At 47.5% G+C, this 18,569-nt stretch overlaps 1 protein-coding gene across 1 annotated transcript in view; it reads left to right on the top strand.

Annotated features, from left to right (window-relative positions):
* The first annotated feature begins 2,157 nt into the window (after positions 1 to 2,157).
* The window catches only part of ldlrb (low density lipoprotein receptor b), a 16,610-nt gene continuing 198 nt past the window's right edge, over positions 2,158 to 18,569 (top strand). The window contains exons 1-18 of the mRNA XM_030352820.1: positions 2,158 to 2,493; positions 7,573 to 7,698; positions 8,156 to 8,278; positions 8,408 to 8,788; positions 8,884 to 9,006; positions 9,204 to 9,326; positions 9,917 to 10,042; positions 10,170 to 10,298; positions 10,587 to 10,758; positions 11,748 to 11,975; positions 12,659 to 12,777; positions 12,887 to 13,026; positions 13,209 to 13,350; positions 13,485 to 13,637; positions 14,167 to 14,355; positions 14,679 to 14,756; positions 15,215 to 15,375; positions 16,379 to 18,569. The exon at positions 16,379 to 18,569 is cut by the window's right edge and continues 198 nt beyond it. Of these exons, the coding sequence (XP_030208680.1) occupies positions 2,421 to 2,493; positions 7,573 to 7,698; positions 8,156 to 8,278; positions 8,408 to 8,788; positions 8,884 to 9,006; positions 9,204 to 9,326; positions 9,917 to 10,042; positions 10,170 to 10,298; positions 10,587 to 10,758; positions 11,748 to 11,975; positions 12,659 to 12,777; positions 12,887 to 13,026; positions 13,209 to 13,350; positions 13,485 to 13,637; positions 14,167 to 14,355; positions 14,679 to 14,756; positions 15,215 to 15,375; positions 16,379 to 16,417 (2,625 nt within the window). The 5' untranslated portion in view covers positions 2,158 to 2,420 and the 3' untranslated portion in view covers positions 16,418 to 18,569. The remainder of the gene's footprint in view (positions 2,494 to 7,572; positions 7,699 to 8,155; positions 8,279 to 8,407; positions 8,789 to 8,883; positions 9,007 to 9,203; positions 9,327 to 9,916; positions 10,043 to 10,169; positions 10,299 to 10,586; positions 10,759 to 11,747; positions 11,976 to 12,658; positions 12,778 to 12,886; positions 13,027 to 13,208; positions 13,351 to 13,484; positions 13,638 to 14,166; positions 14,356 to 14,678; positions 14,757 to 15,214; positions 15,376 to 16,378) is intronic.

The following is an 18,569-nucleotide window of genomic DNA, read 5'->3' as shown; positions in this document are numbered from 1 at the left end:
GACCGATGGCCCTGAATGGCCCGTCTCCTTTCTTTCTCTGTACATTATAGAGAAGGTCATATCAGTGTGTATAACATCAGTGTGTATAAGGTGACATGCCAAGATGATTATAATAACATAACGTGAGATCCTCAAGATCCTCCCTTTCTAGGATACAGTTTCAATCAGTACTTCAATCAAGTACTGACGTATTCTTATTGTAGATGTAGTAAAATAATATATATTACTTCAAGAGCAGAGTTGATGGTATGAAGGCGCATATGACCATGTGTGTGTGTGTGTGTTTGTGTGTGTGTGTGTGTGTGTGTGTGTGTGTGTGTGTGTGTGTGTGTGTGTGTGTGTGTGTGTGTGTGTGTGTGTGTGTGTGTGGTGTGTGTGTGTGGTGTGTGTGTGTGTGTGTGTGTGTGTGTGTGTGTGTGTGTGTGTGTGTGCATAGTGAGGGTATGTAGGGATAATCAAACAGCCTTTTCCACATTCCTGCTACCAGGTAATTTCCACTCCCCAGACCCCCTCCGCTCCCCCTCCGCTCATACACACACACACACACACACACACACACACACACACACACACACACACACACACACACACACACACACACACACACACACACACACACACATGCCCACATATCCACACATGCACAAAAACCTTCCACTTAGTGTGTTTTATTCCTGATTCACTGCATAAACGTCCCCATGAATCCCTATTACCTACTACCTAGAATGACGTCTTCTTTCCATCTACCGTCCAGGTGTTGCACTGATACACAGAAACCAAAACACACCCACAGAGGGGAATGAAGGGGAATATTAGGGGAAATACAAAGGCCAAATCCAAAAAGGTGATTTATATTTATATATATTTTGTCTGTGTGTACACTTAACACTTCCCTCTACTTAAACACCATTGCAGTGTAAACTCTAAGATCACACATAAAAAACAACCAATTCCCAAATGGCTGTACAATATTGCAGGGTACAGTTTCAGTTAAACCAGAATAGAACCATTCGCAGAGAACATGATTGGTGCATTAGTGTGTCTTTTGACCGACATGGAAGTTTTACGAAACATCTCTGAAGAGCCCCTCCAGGCTCCACCGCGCCCAGTAGGGACGTTGAGGCCACTGTGAAGACTGTCCACGGAGCAGAGAGAGAGAGAGAGAGAGAGAGAGAGAGAGAGAGAGAGCGAGAGAGAGAGAGAGAGAGAGAGAGAGAGAGAGAGAGAGAGAGAGAGAGAGAGAGAGAGAGAGAGAGAGAGAGAGAGAGAGAGAGAGAGAGAGAGAGAGAGAGAGAGAGAGAGAGAGAGAGAGAGAGAGAGAGAGAGAGAGAGAGAGAGGCAGGCAGAGGCAGAGGCAGAGGCAGAGGCAGAGGCTTGGGACAGGTGAATGGGATTAAAGATGTGGAAGCCGGGAGAAAGAATGGACTTCCACACCCACCGCACAGACACGTCACACACACACCAATAGAGGGAGACAGACTGGAGCAAAAAGGAGAAGGAATACCGAGATACACACAAGCAATGACCGTAGGCGTGTGTGTGTGTGTGTGTGTGTGTGTGTGTGTGTGTGTGTGTGTGTGTGTGTGTGTGTGTGTGTGTGTGTGTGTGTGTGTGTGTGTGTGTGTGTGTGTGTGTGTGTGTGTGTGTGTGTGTGTGTGTGTGTGTGTGTGTGTGTGTGTGTGTGTGTGTGTGTGTGTGTGTGTGTGTGTGATAACATTATGATATCAGAGCAGGTGCAGCTGATAAAAAAACCAAACAGTCAACAGTAGAAAATTGATTGCCGATTTTAAAAATACACATATTAGCCTGCTCTGACACCTGGCTGCCGTGTTTGCTTGTTGATAACAGTTTTAAAGCTTTGATCTCACAAACATTACAAATAAAATGTTTTATTCATCGACCCGCCCTGACTATATGCACCCGCTTTAATGCATAATGCACGAGGACCAAGGCACGGACAGTGCGTAGTTCTACATTTTGGGTGGGCAGCAGAGAATGAATGGAGCCGGTGGGGTGAGGCGAGGACGAGGCGGGGCCGACCGGAGGACGAGGATGGAGGAGAAGCATGCAGCGCGTGGCTCCGCCCTCGCGGTTCACGTACTTACATTTCAAACATCACACCACTGCGCTGGCCACGCCTACCCCTGGTTTCTCTGAAAATACTCTGATGAGACTGCAAAGCAACAATATCTTCCTGACTGAAGGCGTTAACTCGCTACAACTCTGCGTCCGTACGAGCATTTTGCCATCACATTGCGTGGCCTTTGTCTCTCTTTCAGATAGCTGGGCTATACTAGCTCATCATCTATTTTGGTCAGAGTATAGTGAGAGGGCTGGCACTTCACTACAAAAATATCTATATTAATATATCGATATATTTAATATTAATTACCTCTGGATTAAATCGGACCGTGGGGAAGATGAGGACGTGGAGTGGGGTCAGTGTCTCTCCGTGCTGCCTGTTGCTGCTGCTTCATTGCCTTGCTGTTTCAGGTGAGAGAGGATGCTGGCTGGGCGGGGGGCGGGCATGTTAAGGTTTCATTCTGCCAAATGTCTAATAGCTGAGTACCAAAATTTCAATACCGTGTTTACTTTCTTTTAGAAGATCTTATGGAAGTCTTTTCGATTTTAGAATTTCCTCTAGCCAGAATATTTGAAATATAGGTTTGAAAGTTTAGAATTTTAGGCTTATCTGACCAGACCAAATGTTTGTCTGTAGTAGGCATATATAGACATAGCGCTCAGTCAGTGACTTTCGGATGGCTTGAAACAACAATTCTGCTGCTCTGTCATCATTGATGCAAATGTCGCTTCCACATAGGCATATATATGTATGTGTGTGTGTGTGTGTGTGTGTGTGTGTGTGTGTGTGTGTGTGTGTGTGTGTGTGTGTGTGTGTGTGTGTGTGTGTGTGTGTGTGTGTGTGTGTGTGTGTGTGTGTGTGTGTGGAAGCGACATTTGTGTCTATCTTTAATGTTGGATTACATTAATAAAAGGCTACCGACAAAACTCCCAGTAGCCTACTGGTTATGTGGATGCGGTCTACGGCAGGATACTCCGGTTCTTGGACCATCCAATCTTCAGTGGGAGACTAGACCGGCATGTTCACAAGTTTCACTCTCCTGTAGACAGTTGCAGAACGGAAACAGGCGTATGTGAACCATCACTGCGTGAGCCCGCTACTTCCTTCAGGTTGACTCGGTCAATCACCGAGGATGGGTTCAGATTCGGCACGTCACGTCGTCGTTTTCGCGCTCCCACTGACTGCAGCCTAAATATAATATTGTACCTTATGTCATCTGTGTTCATAAACGTCTTGATACCAGTAGATGTGCCACGAGGTTACAATAGTATCCATTCTCATCTTAATGAATGAACACTGGTCTTTATGTTTTACTCGCGCTCTGTTGTGAGCCTACAAGCTTGACAGGTTTTGAGTTACCTGGCCCCATTAAAATAGGCACTATATCTAGAATGCCCCCACAGACAAAGTGTGAACAGACCAGCACATAATTAAGTCCAATATGGATCATTGCATTTATGCTGTTTATTGGACTAAGTAACCTTAAGGCTAACAGTATGCTTGGATTAACCATGGTGGGCTCATAACCCAGTAAGCTAAACCCATGAGAGTTTACAATCAGATTAGAGGATTCGCTCATGTTTCGCCAGTGCACACTGCTTTATCTCTTCTTTGTGTGTGTATGTTTGGAGGGGGGGGGTTAGCAACTCATGTATGTGTTGGCTATCTTGTGTAAAGGATGTGTAAAGCATGCTTCTCAAATGAGTCATTCCAGTCATCACAGGGGACCTATTTTAGTGTTAACCATGTTCAAATAGTAATTTAAAGGTGCTTTATTTCCCCAAGTTAGAAAGATCTCTAAATAATTGGAACAGGAATAGTCGTTTTCGGTCTTTAGCCAAGCATGGAAAATCCTGCTTTAAAAGTCTGCTAATCCTTAAAGTAGAAATAGCGAACAGTTGCCACATTTTTGCAGGAATTTCAAGGGGAGGGAACATAGTAGAGAAGCAGGAAAAGAGGAGCAGGAAACTAAACCGGCTCCCGATTGGTCAGTGCCGGATGAACGGTCGGAAAACATGACCCCAAACCTTGCAAGACCAGCGGCAGCCGTGCCTTTGATGGGTCGGTCAGACCAAAGCTCAATTAAGCCTCCACAGCAGCAGCAGCAGCGATTAGTGGTGGTGCTGGGGATTCATGTTGTGGACCCAGGGACCTCTGGGCCGCATGGACGGGGTCTGTTGGAGCACCAGACGACAGCTCAGCAGAGGGAGCCTGGGTCAAATGACCACTGCATGGTCCGATGGGCATTCAGTAAAGCTCCCATCCTGATTCATAATTAGCTCTTTATGAGTTTGTGTGTGTGTGTGTGTGTGTGTGTGTGTGTGTGTGTGTGTGTGTGTGTGTGTGTGTGTGTGTGTGTGTGTGTGTGTGTGTGTGTGTGTGAACGTGCATGTGTATGTGGTTGGGTGTGAGCCTGTAGAAAGTGGTCCAGCGAATTGGTGTTTGTACACAATTTGGGAGGGATTGTCATGTGACACCCAGAATGCACCTTCCCAGTTTGTCGCTGAGTGATTCAGTATTCTGCGTCAGTAATTTGCATCATTCAAAGTCTACCACTGGGGTGGAGCAAACAATGTGTGCAAAGTAGGATATTTGAGAGCCAACCTTAATGCATTAAAAAAAAAAACATCATTGCTAGTATAATAATGCATGATGCTCCACCAAGAGTGTGTCAGCACGCTTGGCCCTACAGGGATAAGACCTGATTTCATGGGAACCTACCGCCTCTCCCTCCCCGACCCATTTGTTGGAAGTCCAAGTCCCTTAGTGAGAGCCTTGGGAGTTAGATTAGTGAGATGTGTACACTTGGGGAGGGGGGGGGGCTTCTGCTCTCAGAGGGCTGGGGGAGGTACGGTCAGGAGCTGTGGTTGGGGGCGGAGCAGGTCAGCGAGCTGCTCAGTTTGACCTACTTTCTCCCAGCCTTGTGGTTGTCAGTCGGCCTGCCCTGGCTCCCAGCACTTGGCTCCTCTTCCTTACTGTACTACGACACACTACTCTCGTCTTCAGGCCAGCAACGGCTGGGAAACCTCGCGTCTTCTATTCCTGGAAACCTGTGTGTGTGTGTGTGTGTGTGTGTGTGTGTGTGTGTGTGTGTGTGTGTGTGTGTGTGTGTGTGTGTGTGTGTGTGGGGGGGTTTTACTTAGTTATTGTTAAACTGAATGTGTGTTTTAGTGTAAGTTGGTGTGTGTGTGTGTGTGTGTGTGTGTGTGTGTGTGTGTGTGTGTGTGTGTGTGTGTGTGTGTGTGTGTGTGTGTGAGTGTGAGTGAGTGAGTGAGTGAGTGAGTGAGTGAGTGAGTGAGTGATTGTATTTTAGAACATGTGTGTGTGTTTAACTCAGTGTGTGTGTGTGTGTGTGTGTGTGTGTGTGTGTGTGTGTTTGTGTGTGTGTGTGTGTGTGTGTGTGTGTGTGTGTGTGTGTGTGTGTGTGTGTGTGTGTGTGTGTGTGTGTGTGTGTGTGTGTGTGTGTGTGTGTGTTTTATTGAACATGTGTGTGTGTGTTTAAGTCAGTGAGTGTGGGTGTGTGTTTGTGTGTGTGTCATGGGGGGGGGGGGGGGGGGGGGGGGCACCCTGGATAAACATGCTGCATGATATCCAACAGTCTCAACAGTGACAACTGGGAGGATCTGGCCAACCATAACAGGAGATCAGATCCACTGGGTCCACTGGAATGAGCACAGAGCTGCTGAGCTGGACTGGTTGGGGGCCCCAGGGTCGGGGGTCGGGGCCCCGGGGGTGGAGGGCCGTGGTACCAGGTTTCACTATCTCCATATCCTCCGCAACGGCTTAGAGGCAGGCATCCGGGGTGTGAGTGTGTGGTGTGTAGTACTAGTAGCTGCTGTGAATGTCACTGGACAGACTTGTAGTGCACGCCCTTATCTCTGACTTCCATGTGTGTGAGTCCGCGTGTGTGCGTGTGCGTGTGTGTGTGTGTGTGTGTGTGTGTGAGGTGGAGATGGTGATGAGGCCGCGGTGAGGAATGCCACACAGCGGTTGGTTGTGTGCTGGTGGTGTGATCCCTGCAGCTCCTCCCTGTCCATTGTCTTAAAGGGACAGACAATGGGCTGATGGTGCTGGCCTCCAGGCGGCCCCGGGGCCCTGCTGGGGTCTCCTTGATGCCACGAGCACCACGCACCTCCCGTCTCCTGAGACGTGATGGAGCGTCTGCAGGGTGCTTCACAGTCCTACTGAAATGCTCACAGGCCCGCCGGTCCCTCTGATGTCACACGCCACGGAGCACACGGCTGACTGACTGGGTGGAGGAGGGTATCGGCGGCGGGTTGGGGACAGAAGAGCCATGTGTTCTGGGTTCTGGGCACGTGTTGGGGGTTCACAGTGGGGGTGCCCCCCCCGCAGAAGGCTTGGTGTGTGGGGCTCTAATGCTTCCGCTGGGCTGTCAGTGTAATTCATTATGATCTTCTTATGATCAGAGCTAAGGTAGGATGTAAAGTAAATATTTTCCAATATTATTGTCCAACATTAACATGTATTGGTTGTTAAAGTAAAATGATAGAATTGAATGATTCCTTCGTCAAAGAATATACACCTAGGGGATTATGATTTGGCCTTAATGACTGATAGAAGGAGTTTCAATAAGTAAAGGCAATGGAGCCTTTACTTATTGCCCATTGTATTTGTAGTAGTAATTGAATATAGGGTTAGAGTAAGGAGGATAGGATTTGAGTGGATATGCAAGTGTTGCTTCATTCAATTTGTTCCCTACATATTTCACAACCTCCTAAGGGCATGAGACATGGGTTCAGTTTAGCGATACCGGTGGCATCACAAACTTGTTTCATCCAGGGTGCGGCACTCATTCCAAACCTATACAATAAACACACAACAAACAACTGACAACAGAGGTATAATAGATCCATGTTTTTATAGCAAAAACATATTTTCAATGAAATAAAATTTCAGTTTTGTTAAAAAAAAAGAGGTGTTTATTTTCTCTTCTAAATGACGATAAAATCACACTGGGGAAGGGTTTACCGTCAAGTAAAGAGGGCGTTTCATGCCAATATCAGCGTATGAGTGTTGAACCTGCCGTCGTCTTCAGCGTCTGTGTCTGTGCAACTTTGATAAATCCCTCTGTGATTTAGCAAAGTAATCCGCCTAATGATTAATCCTCCTCATTAGAGCATTGTTACCCCATATCCTGTTTCCATACACGTTTGTGCAACGCATAATGGTGTCATCATAACCGTTTGTTAGGGTGTCACTTCCCACAACAGGCCTCCTTTACTGCCTTCTACACTTACATCCTCATTCATTGTTGGTTAACTATTAACCCCACCAGGATGCAGTTTTATTTCACTCAGATAAGACATAGATTGCTTAACCGAATAAAAGCGAGGCAGGAGTGGCGAGAGACTACAGCATATCCCCCTTTGACATTTAAATGTTCATTAAAGCATTGCCCTCATTCTGTGCCTGCACTATAGATATGGGATGAATTGTTGATGTTGTTGTGTGTGTGTGTGTGTTCACAGATGCTGCGGCAGGGTGTAACTCCGCGCAGTTCACCTGCGGGAACGGCCGCTGTGTGACCACCAGATGGATCTGTGACGGCTCGGACGACTGCGGCGACGGGAGCGACGAGCTGAACTCCACCTGTGGTAAGCTCCCGTCACACCTGAAGGACGGGTGTGAGGGGAATCTGTGTGAATGACACAGAACTGAGGTCACATGACCTGGATTACAAGATAAGGCTCGGAGCGGATGGTTTGACACACCGTATTGAACCAAGTAGCCAATCAGCCTTGGTGGATGATTAGGTTTCCTCTATCCCCCCACCATGTTAAACAGTCCCAAACACCACGGTCCCGTTATGAAAAATAAGAACAGCATTTAAACGTCCTAAAGACCATGAGATATATCTGCAATAGAACCTTTTTAAACTCTAACAGTAATTTCTAAAAAAAAATTATAAACTCTTGATCTTTTCCATTTCTATTTGTAATTGAAGGCATAAGACGTTATGACACATGATTATTTCTGGGAACATGAGCGGACATCTCAATCTTCGTTGTGTGCTTCCTCCTGCCGTTTCCTGCTTCCTGTCGCGCTCTGCAGCTGCCAAGGCCTGCCTCCCCTCCGAGTTCAGCTGCGGCAACCCCCGGAACCAATGCATCTCGGAGCGCTGGAAATGCGACGGAGCCGCCGACTGTGACAACGGGGAGGATGAGAAGGGCTGTGGTAAGACCTGAGAAGGAACAGATGTTAACGCAGCAATAAGCATTCACTGACAAGTCAATGAACACTAACGTGTCTAGTGATCATTCCCTAACGGTGTTCCCCTTCCGAATCCCTCCTGTGACCCCACAGCGGCCAAGACGTGCTCCGCCGGTGAGTTCCGCTGCGGCAGTGGCCACTGCGTCTCCGCCTCCTTCGTCTGCGACCGCGAGCACGACTGCGAGGACGGCTCGGACGAGGACGGCTGCCCGCTGCCCTCCTGCAGCGCCGGGTCCTTCCAGTGCAACAACACGGTGTGCGTGCCGGCCCTGTGGGCCTGCGACGGCGACGGCGACTGCATCGACGGCTCGGACGAGTGGCCCCAGAGCTGCGCGGGGCGGGGGCCCGCCGAGAGGAAGTCCGCGGCGTGCGGGCCCCAGCAGTTCCTCTGCGGCAGCGGCGAGTGTGTCCACAGCAGCTGGCGGTGTGATGGCGGCGCCGACTGCCGCGACCATTCGGACGAGGACAACTGCAGTGAGTGGGGGGGGCTGTGCTTGCAGATTATTCGTCAAGGGGGGGCCGATTAAGTGAGCTCAGCAATTAACGTCGGCATCCTTTGTGTCGGGCAGCCGACCCTACCTGCCAGCCGGACGAGTTCCAGTGTAACGACGGCCTCTGTATCCGTGGCGACCTCCAGTGTGACGGAGTGGAGGACTGCAGGGACGTCAGCGACGAGATGGGCTGCAGCCAAGGTGAGAGCCCGCCTTCACCCAGCCCCTCCTCCCATGATACAGATAGAGGGGCACCTTTACTATGTGTACGCAGGCACCTGTATATACACAGTAATATCCTCATATCTCCTCACGTCCTCCTTCCTTCAGATTGTGTAACAGTCCAACCCGCCTCATCCAAAGCTCATCTCCTGCTCTCTCTCTCTCTCTCCTCCCAGTGAACGTGTGTGAGGGCCCCTCCCTGTTTAAGTGTCGCAGCGGGGAGTGTGTCAGCATGGAGAAGGTGTGTGACAAGACCAGTGACTGCAGCGACTCGTCTGACGAGCCCGCGAGCGATTGCGGTGAGTTCAGCACGTGGTGGCAGTTTAGTGAGCTGTGCTGCCGTATTGTGATGCGAACCGCCAAACCAAAGCACCAAAGAAACCTGTTGGGGCAGTCCCTGTTGACTGATGGGACTGCTTCAAGGGAAGAGTCATACGCTGAGTCTGCGCTTTCATTCAGCTATTTCGTTCTTCTAACCAATGTGGGCTATTCTGGTGTTTAACTTCTGCATGCGCAATTCGATACGGTGTATCATTGCAGAAGTACTGGTATATTATGTATGCATAAAAAAAACAGAGCATATCAAATTGTTCGGCCTTTAGAGTTGGTCAAATGTGCCATTCCCAAGTGTCCATTACACCAGTGTTGTCTGGTGTCACTACGACAGCCAGCGCCCTCTCCGCTTTAACTCACGAGACCAGGAAAAATTAAAAGGAAAACGGCTGAATCCAGGCCTGGAAAATCAGATTAGCGTACCAGGAAGTAGCCAGGACACTTTTGGCAAGATAGTCAGCGGTCTGGAACCGTCTGCAGCTAATGTATTAGGAAAAAGGCTGTTGTGTATGGAGGGTTTTTAACGTGTTTCTGCCATGTTTCTGACCCTGTTTAGACAAAAACGAGTGCGAGAAGGGTAACAATGGAGGATGCTCACACACGTGTGTTAATCTCAAGCTGGGCTACAACTGTACCTGCCCTGTTGGCTACCGCCTCAGTATGGACAAGCACCTCTGTGTTGGTAAGAGGGTTACCATCACTATGCTGAGCTATGCATTTTCTTGGGGGTAAATCGATTATTTTAATACTTTATTGAAGGGCTTCCTGGTTATAACCTTTGACCCCGTCCCCGTTCCCGTCCCCTGCAGACATCAATGAGTGCTCCACCCCAGACATCTGCACTCAGATCTGCGTCAACCTCCCTGGTAGCTACAAGTGTGACTGTAAGGAGGGCTATGCAGTGGATCCTGTGACCAGGACATGCAAGGCTCGATCAGGTAATGTGTGCACAGCGCCTATTGTTATTTTTTCCAGCTGCTTTAATTGCTTCTTCCATTATAAATGTGTAATTGTTGGATTTTTTTAATTTCGAGTTTGATTAAGGTTTAACGCAAAAGATAATACACTGGGTCCTAGTTGTGTTCAGGAAAGACAGTGTTTTCGCTTCAACCAGCAGAGAACAATGTAACCAAACCCCGATGGCGAACTGTAAACACTGGGCTCGACTTTTGCTCTATGCTGCCAAACTCAACCTAGTTTCTATTATCTTATTCCGCTCTCTCCAGGCATCGTCCCCTACCTGTTCTTCACCAACAAACATGACGTGAGGAAGATGGCTGTGGACCGCACTGACTACGTGCGCCTGATGTCGGGCCTCAAGAACGTGGTGGCTCTGGACCTGGACATCCCCAGCAACACCCTCTTCTGGTCTGACCTTTCTCTGAAGAAGATATACAGGTTAGTGATGTCATGGGATATAGCTTAGTGGAAGTCCTCTGAAGCCCTTCCTTAAGAGGGGGGGGTCCAAAGGCATACCTGAAACTGCAATAGTGTGTGTGTGAAGTGAGTGTGTGTGTGTGCGTCTGTGTCATCCTGCCCATCGTAACTATTGTTAAGGCAGTAGCGATTCAGTAGTATTTCACTTTTGACACAAAATGAGCCTCATCGGAATACTGAAATCAAACTTTACACACTCTCTGCGCGGCAACCTTATAGGTTGGGTATGGGATTTGCGAAACGCCAGCAGATTTTGAAAATAAACAACTCAAATGGTCCTACCCCCTCTCCTTCAACGCTGACTCTGACTCCCCCCATTCCAAGTACATGGACGCGCAATCATGCACGAGTGAACACAGATGCGCGGGAGCGAGCCATTAGCTAGTTAGCTAGCTCCAGTAGCTACCGCAGGATAACAACAAACAGAAGCTTGCTCTGGGTCACGAGCTTTGAGTACGTGCACGAAGGGGTCACGCGGGGGGAGGGGGAGTGCAGTACGACCGTTTGATTGACGTACTTACTGTCCAATGCAACTCGGTGGCTCTGGAAATCATTGGCTGGAGTTTTTCGAGCCCTGCCCGTTCCACAGATGATTGACTTGTTTAATTTTCATGTCAGTACTTCTAACTCAGTGGCTGTAAGTGGGTTATGATAAGGATTTCAAGTAATTTTGCAAAAATTGCCAAAAAAGCGAATTCCATACCCAACCTTTAAGACGAAGCCCGGTTGTCGGGCCTCGGGCGTAGATATTTCCATGAGCCATCGCTGTCGATCCATGAACGTGTGTGTCCCTTCCGCAGCCACAAAAGGGTTGTGTCCTTCAGATGTCCTTCTTTGCGGGCTGAGGCTCTTTGCTCAAAGCCCACAGGTTAGTCTGCGGACAGTGAGGGGTCCAACCCAGTATCTATCAGCTATGGGGGAGGATGCTCATTCATGTCTCCCCCTCCCAGCACCAAGATCAGCGCTTCGGGCGAGGAACCTGCCCACCGCGTGGTGGTCGACAGTGACCTCACCTCCCCCGAGGGCCTGGCCGTGGACTGGGTGCACGGGAACATCTACTGGACGGACAGCGAGCAGCAGACCATCTCCGTGGCGACGGTGGACGGCAGCAAGAGGAAGACGCTGATCTCCACAGGCCTGGACCGGCCACGCGCCATCGTGGTGGACCCCGTGCAGAAGTGAGTACGGCCGGATCTCTCTCTCTCTCTCTCTCTCTCTCTCTCTCTCTCTCTCTCTCTCTCTCTCTCTCTCTCTCTCTCTCTCTCTCTCTCTCTCTCTCTCTCTCTCTCTCTCTCTCCCTCTCCCTCTCCCCCTCTCTCTCCCTCTCTCTCTCTCTCTCTCTCTCTCTCTCTCTCTCTCTCTCTCTCTCTCTCTCTCTCTCTCTCTCTCAAAACTTTCGCTCTTTCTCTCTCTCTCGCAAATCTTCCTCTCTTTGCGATCCCAGTTGGTGTGGTCCAGTTTCAACAACATGTGTTCACAACATGCTTGATGTTTTGGTGTGTTACACAACTCGATTCAACTCAACAGGGAAAATGTAAACAGCCCATGAGAAGTGTCGACATGTGGAAAAGAATGAGGCGTCCAAACATTGTGGGAGAATAGACTCGCAGTGGTGGCACAAAATTCTTTCCGCGTGGTCTCCATCTTCCGAAGTGCACTCCCCAAAGAACAGTTGTTTGTCGGGCAGACGGACCTGAAAACCGGCGTTCATGTCTGTGGTCATACCGACCCCTGCTCGATGGTTTAGTGCTGGTTTCAGATTGAGGAAGCAGCCCAACAGCCGTCTCCATTATAGGGACGGAAGGCTGTGTTGTGCCAGCCACAGGTTGTAACGGGAGCGTTTGTTTGTCTTTGTCCACAGTTTCATGTACTGGACCGATTGGGGAACCGAGGCCAAAATTGAAAAGAGCGGTTTGAACGGAGCCGGCCGCATTCCCTTGGTGACAGACAATATCGTGTGGCCTAACGGAATCACTCTGGGTAAGCTCACCTCCTTCACGCAACCACCACTCTGAAAGGCGGGAGGGGGGGGGGGCCTGCTGTGTTAGGATGACACGATGCCATTGTCCTGTTGTCGTTGGTCTTCCAGACATGGTGAACCAGCGTCTGTACTGGGTGGACTCCAAGATGCACACGCTGTCCAGCGTGGACGTGAACGGCGGGACGCGGCACACGGTCATGCACGACGCGCACAAGCTGGCCCACCCCATCTCTCTGGACGTCTTCGAGGTTCGTAACCCATCCGCTGTGTTCTCACAGGAAGACGATCATCACATGTGTGTGACCAGATCGTAGTCCATTGCTGTAATGTAGAACAGGGATGTAATTCGATTGGACTTGCTTGTTTTAATCCTTCAATCGACCATAAGCTTAACCCCCCCCCCCCCCCAACACACATCCATGTTACACAGGATAAAGTCTACTGGACCGATGTCAACAACAATGCACTTTACAGTGCCAACCGTCACACAGGAAATGACATCACCGAGCTGGCGACGGACTTGGACCAGCCCGAAGACATTGTCTTGTACCACAGCCTCAAGCAGCCCATGGGTACGGCTCGTCGCAAACTCAGCTAAGCTAAACCCAGGACAGGAAACCATCAGCTGACCTTCGACACTCACTCTCCCCATGTGTGTGTGTGTGTGTGTGTGTGTGTGTGTGTGTGTGTGTGTGTGTGTGTGCAGGTACCAACTGGTGCAGAGAGGGGAACAGTATGAACGGAGGCTGTGAGTTCCTCTGTCTTCCCGCCCCCGTGATCAACCAGCGCTCCGCTAAGTACACCTGCGCCTGTCCCGACCACGCCACCCTGGCCCCCGACATGAGGAAGTGTGTGAAAGGTGCGGAGAACCCAAAGTGAAACCCACACGCAAATCATTTGTTCATAAATAGTAACGTTGTTTCTTGCACATCGTCGAACACTAGTCAACCATGTCCTTCTGATAGGGAAGATCTTAACCTTGGCTCCCTGTGAATAAGCTCTTAAGGGGTTTCTAATATGTAAAACGTATGTCCACAAAAGTGCCTGGTTAGTTAATGCCGGTGGTTTCTCAAATGTTTTTGATTTGTTCTTCAAAACTGTGCCCTACCTTTAATTAACAACTCCAAAATACAAATAAATTGGTACAGCTTTAGGAAACAATTTCATGCCCCTATCGATATAATATTATTTTGGTTGAACATAATCGCCATCTTTCTATGATTCACTTCATCCCATCACTTTGTCACACTTTTCTTTGTTCATCCCAATTTGTCTTCAATATTCAACCAAATAAATGGGTGAATAATACCATTGTTCAACCAAGATCCACCATGAATGATCACATGGCCTCTGCTAACAATCCCCCCCTCATCGGTTTCCCATACCAGGCATGGCTGTTCCTCCTGCTCCAGCCAAGCCTATAACAAGGCCGACCCCGAAGGCGACGCCACAACAGCCTGCCCTTCCCCCCACCACCACCAGTATCAATACCAGAGCTGCACAGAGGCCTGCCTCTCCGTCAACTACCTCCCCCTCCTCCACCCCCACAGCCCCGCCCTCTCTCGGCTCAGCTCAAGGTATAGTGAAGTCTCGCTGGGTTACTGCATTAGTGATATTTGTCAGTGGGAGTATTCCTTTCATATGATGCAGAATCTTCCCTTAAATGCCATCCTGGCTGATTGCCATATTTACCTAAGTATTATAAGTATAAGTATTAGTATAAGTATTATACGGTTTTGCACAAGTTTGAACAATGCTACATGCACTACTCTTAAAGGGAATTTAAGGGATTTTTTGTAACAATACACAATGCTGAATATTTCCCCTGAAAGGTCTGAATGAATGAGTTCAGTGGTTTTGGAGGTGTAAAGGTTAAACCTCTTGTTTGTTGTCCCTTTAGTAAACAACAGATATGCTGCTATGCCGAAGCCGGCCGAGTCTTCACATCCTGGGGCGCTACTCATCGTGCTGCCAATATGTAAGTTGTGAGCCCATCCTGCCTCACTCTGTCTCTGTCTTTCTCTCTGTCTCCCTTTCTGTCTCTGCCTCTGTCTCCTTCTCTGTCTCGGTCACTCTCTCTGTCTCCCTTTCTCTCTCTCTCTCTCTTTCACTCTCTCGCTATCTCTCTTGCGCTCTCTCTCTTCCTCTCGCTCTCTCTGTCTCTCTGTCTCTTTCACTCTCATTCTCTCTCTTTCTCCGGCCTGTGGTATTTTGGGGAAACTTTCAGGGCTTCGCGAGTCATGCGTCATGAAGGAACTTGGATTACTCAGACTACAGCTGTGACAATCAATGGCAGGAATTTCCTCTTCTTTTTTCTTTTTTTTTCTGGATTTCCCCCAAAAAACTAAAGAAGCTTCATTAACTATTGCGTACATTATCTCAATGGGTGGGGTTCACCGGTCTCACCAAACGTCTCCATGCGCTTCTATTGGACAGGTGTGGTGTGCCTGCTGGTCTTCGGGGGGTTGTTTCTATGGCGACAATGGCGCAGGAAGAACACCAACACCATCCACTTTGACAACCCGGTGTACCAGAAGACCACGGAGGACGAGGTCCACATCTGCACCAGCGATGCCGGCGGCTATGTCTATCCACAGGTACGACCTCCCCTCCCCCCTAACACCCTGATGTTATTCCTTCATGGCGGCCTTTCATGGCCCACTATACAACAGTGTGTGGCAAGTGCAGGAAAGGTATATGGTAATGCAGGTCATTGGGGTATTATATATTTTAATTAATAAATGATTGCAGTACCAGCATCTTTCTGTAGTCCTGCAGTCATCAATACAGAGAACATTGGTCCGCTTCGATTTGAGCCGGTAGGGACGTAGACTCGCGATACCAGAGACGATCAGAGATCTCACCGCGTACCAAACGTCTAAGAATTTCTAAATGCAAGTTAGAACGGCCCCTAACAGACCTACTCCTTTTACGTTGTATAGTGAATGATACAGTACCGTAAACTATGCCCTCCTCTCGTTCTCCTCAGTAGTGAAGACAACAGGAGATACAGTGAACTACTTTGCAAAAAGTAGAGATTCTGTTTCAACCAATGTGGGCTCAATCCACAGCATCTTTATTTTATACGTATTGGTACGACAGTTTTTTGCAAGCACACATGAATTTTCACGTCCCCGCATCAATATGAAGGCCCCCTCAAGCGATGCAGGCTTTTCTTCAGCTCTTCAGAGGCTGACTTATGAGTCTAGTAGGGATGTAGTTTAGGTTCTCCTTCCAAGCACTGCCTGGTCTTTGGAGTGATCCAGACCTCTAGCGAGTAGACAGGCGCGACGGGGCAGGTCAAAGCGATTCCAAGATGTCGGGGACAAAACGGAAGCCAAATAAAATCAGAATCACTGTTCATTGTCCTGAAGACAAATCCACAAGGAGTGTGTGTTTGGAAGGAAACGACCACTGAGAAAGGCCGGTTTACAATGGCCATTAGGGGATAGAGATCACACTACAGATGACGGATGGAGCCAAGGTTTCAATGATACAAAAAGCGTTTCTACATTTGCCTGTTACCATACCATTCATCCACAAACATTGATTGTTGTAGTTGAAGTACAAAAACAATCTCTATCTGCTCTTTTTTTTCAGAGGCAAATTGTTAGCGCAGAGGAAATGGACCTAGCATAACAAAGAGACGATGACGACAATGAAAGTCATGTTTTACCGACAACCGAAGACGTGTGATCTACTGCTGCTTATAGACCCTCCAACTCAGCCATGTTCTGTGGCTTTTCCATTTTTTTCCCTCTGCACTGTCACGTCCAAATCTGAAGGAGAGAAGAATCATCAGGAGAAAAAAATGCACAAAAAAACTTTAGCGAATCCTTATGCCTCAACGAGAAAAGCCATACTTTGAGCTGTGTTCTACAATGACTCAGCAGAAAGGACATCACAGGAAGCCATTTGCCCAATCTGAAAATGGCCAGAGAAGGAAGAAATTGTACAATTTGAAGTCAATGTTGATATATCATATATTTCACTTTATTTCAGTCAGCGATACGTGGAGTTTCTAATTTAAAGACACCTGCTAGCACATCGTTCATATCCTATATCACTTGTTACAGAGTACAGACAATTTGCATTCATCTCTATGTTGGCGGTACACACTTCTAGTGTTCCCTGTTACTAGGCACTGTAGTGATCAATCATTATATTATCTGACAACAAACACACCTTATCGCATCATCTGTGCACCATGCACCATAAATTGGGTGCCCTTTCCTACGTTTGCTTGTGCCTTACCATCATTATACCTAGGATGACAACACTATGCTCCTTTCCCCATGCTCTACTCTTGAATGTGCCTCAACTCAGTAGGGGAGAGCCGGGTCGATTGAAACACTAAGATGAAGTTACGTATACAAATAATTTCGTCAGGTGATCAACATCTCACATGTGTATCATCTTAGATACAAGTGTAATTTAATACATATGTTGGATGATCGCGTGTTTTTTTAACTTTGAACGTAAGTTGACATTTGTTTAAAACGCCCCGCCTAGTCGGTACGTTTGAAACACATATGCGGGACGAATGAAACAGCATATTTTAAACAGAAACTATTGAACCTTACTCTTGTTTTTATTCAACATACCGGAAAACATACTAGTGTACTCGTCATTGCTAAGATTTCTCATAATTTCTCATAATATAAATAGGTAAAAAAAAAAATTGTCCTGTGCATAATTGTCAAGATGCACATTTCGATAAAAACCCACCTTTCTTCTTTTATAGCAGTTGGACGACTACATTTTAATTTAATTTACTTATTTCCCTATCCTAAGTCATGTTTAGGGATACACAGTTGAACATCCTGTTATCTATTGTAAACAAAATGGTGATGTGCGGGCGTTTGAAACAAGTATTTCAATCGTCCCAACAGCGACTACTGTCACTTAAGCCTTTTTTGCCTCTTAACTTCACAACTCTGACATTGCACACTTTAGGACAGGTTTAATTACTAATTCATCTGTTGTATTGTCATATTATTATGGCACGAAATTTCACATGAAAGACTTGATGGTTTTCGAGGAAATCGCTGTGTTTCAATCGTCCCGTGTTTCAATCGACCCTGCTATACCCTACTATCCTCCCACCATCTTCCCCTTAGTAAAGTCCTGACCTAGGCAGTTCCTACCTCAGAGAGGAATGGCCATAGTTACATTTTAACCCATGTATTTTCTCTTGTGGACAGTTTTGACTTTCATTTTTTGTGAAACCTGTTATGATGAGAGTTTGATGTTTCCGTGGTGGAAGCCATTTTGAAAGTAGTTCCTGTCGTGGTGTGAGCAGACGAAGTTCAGCCAAGGTTTACAATGCAGATTCTGCCCGATTGTTGAAGTCAACCAAAGTGAAGGAGGCCAGTGTGATCCGCCACCCAGGTGGTTTTGAGTGGCGCGAGAGCCTCTTTGTGTTTTGGGGACTCTGTAAATAATATCTGTTAAATATTTTGTAAAAAATATTTAGTGCTCTATCTGTGTCTATTTTATTTTGTTTTAATTAAGGATCCAAAACAATAAAAATATGTAAATATGACAGATTTATTTATATATACATATGTAAGGTTGAATTTATTTTTATGTTTTGCCTTTGTTTCGACTTTGCAGTCTGTCTGTAAATAATCGTACTGGAGTGATGGTCAGTGCAGACGGGTCTTGCTAATCCCTGCACTCCACAGCTAAATTGTACAACTTTGGTTCAATCGTTGCCATGGGGACATGGCGTAGTTTGTGTATATATGGCATTAGACAGCTCCAGCGCTGCCGTGTTGATTTAATTACC

Source organism: Gadus morhua, chromosome 3, assembly GCF_902167405.1.
Source record: "Gadus morhua chromosome 3, gadMor3.0, whole genome shotgun sequence".
In the NCBI taxonomy this organism is placed as follows: Eukaryota; Metazoa; Chordata; class Actinopteri; order Gadiformes; family Gadidae; genus Gadus; species Gadus morhua.
The sequence above is the reverse complement of the archived record's forward strand: the minus strand, read 5'-3'. Positions and strand labels throughout refer to the sequence as shown.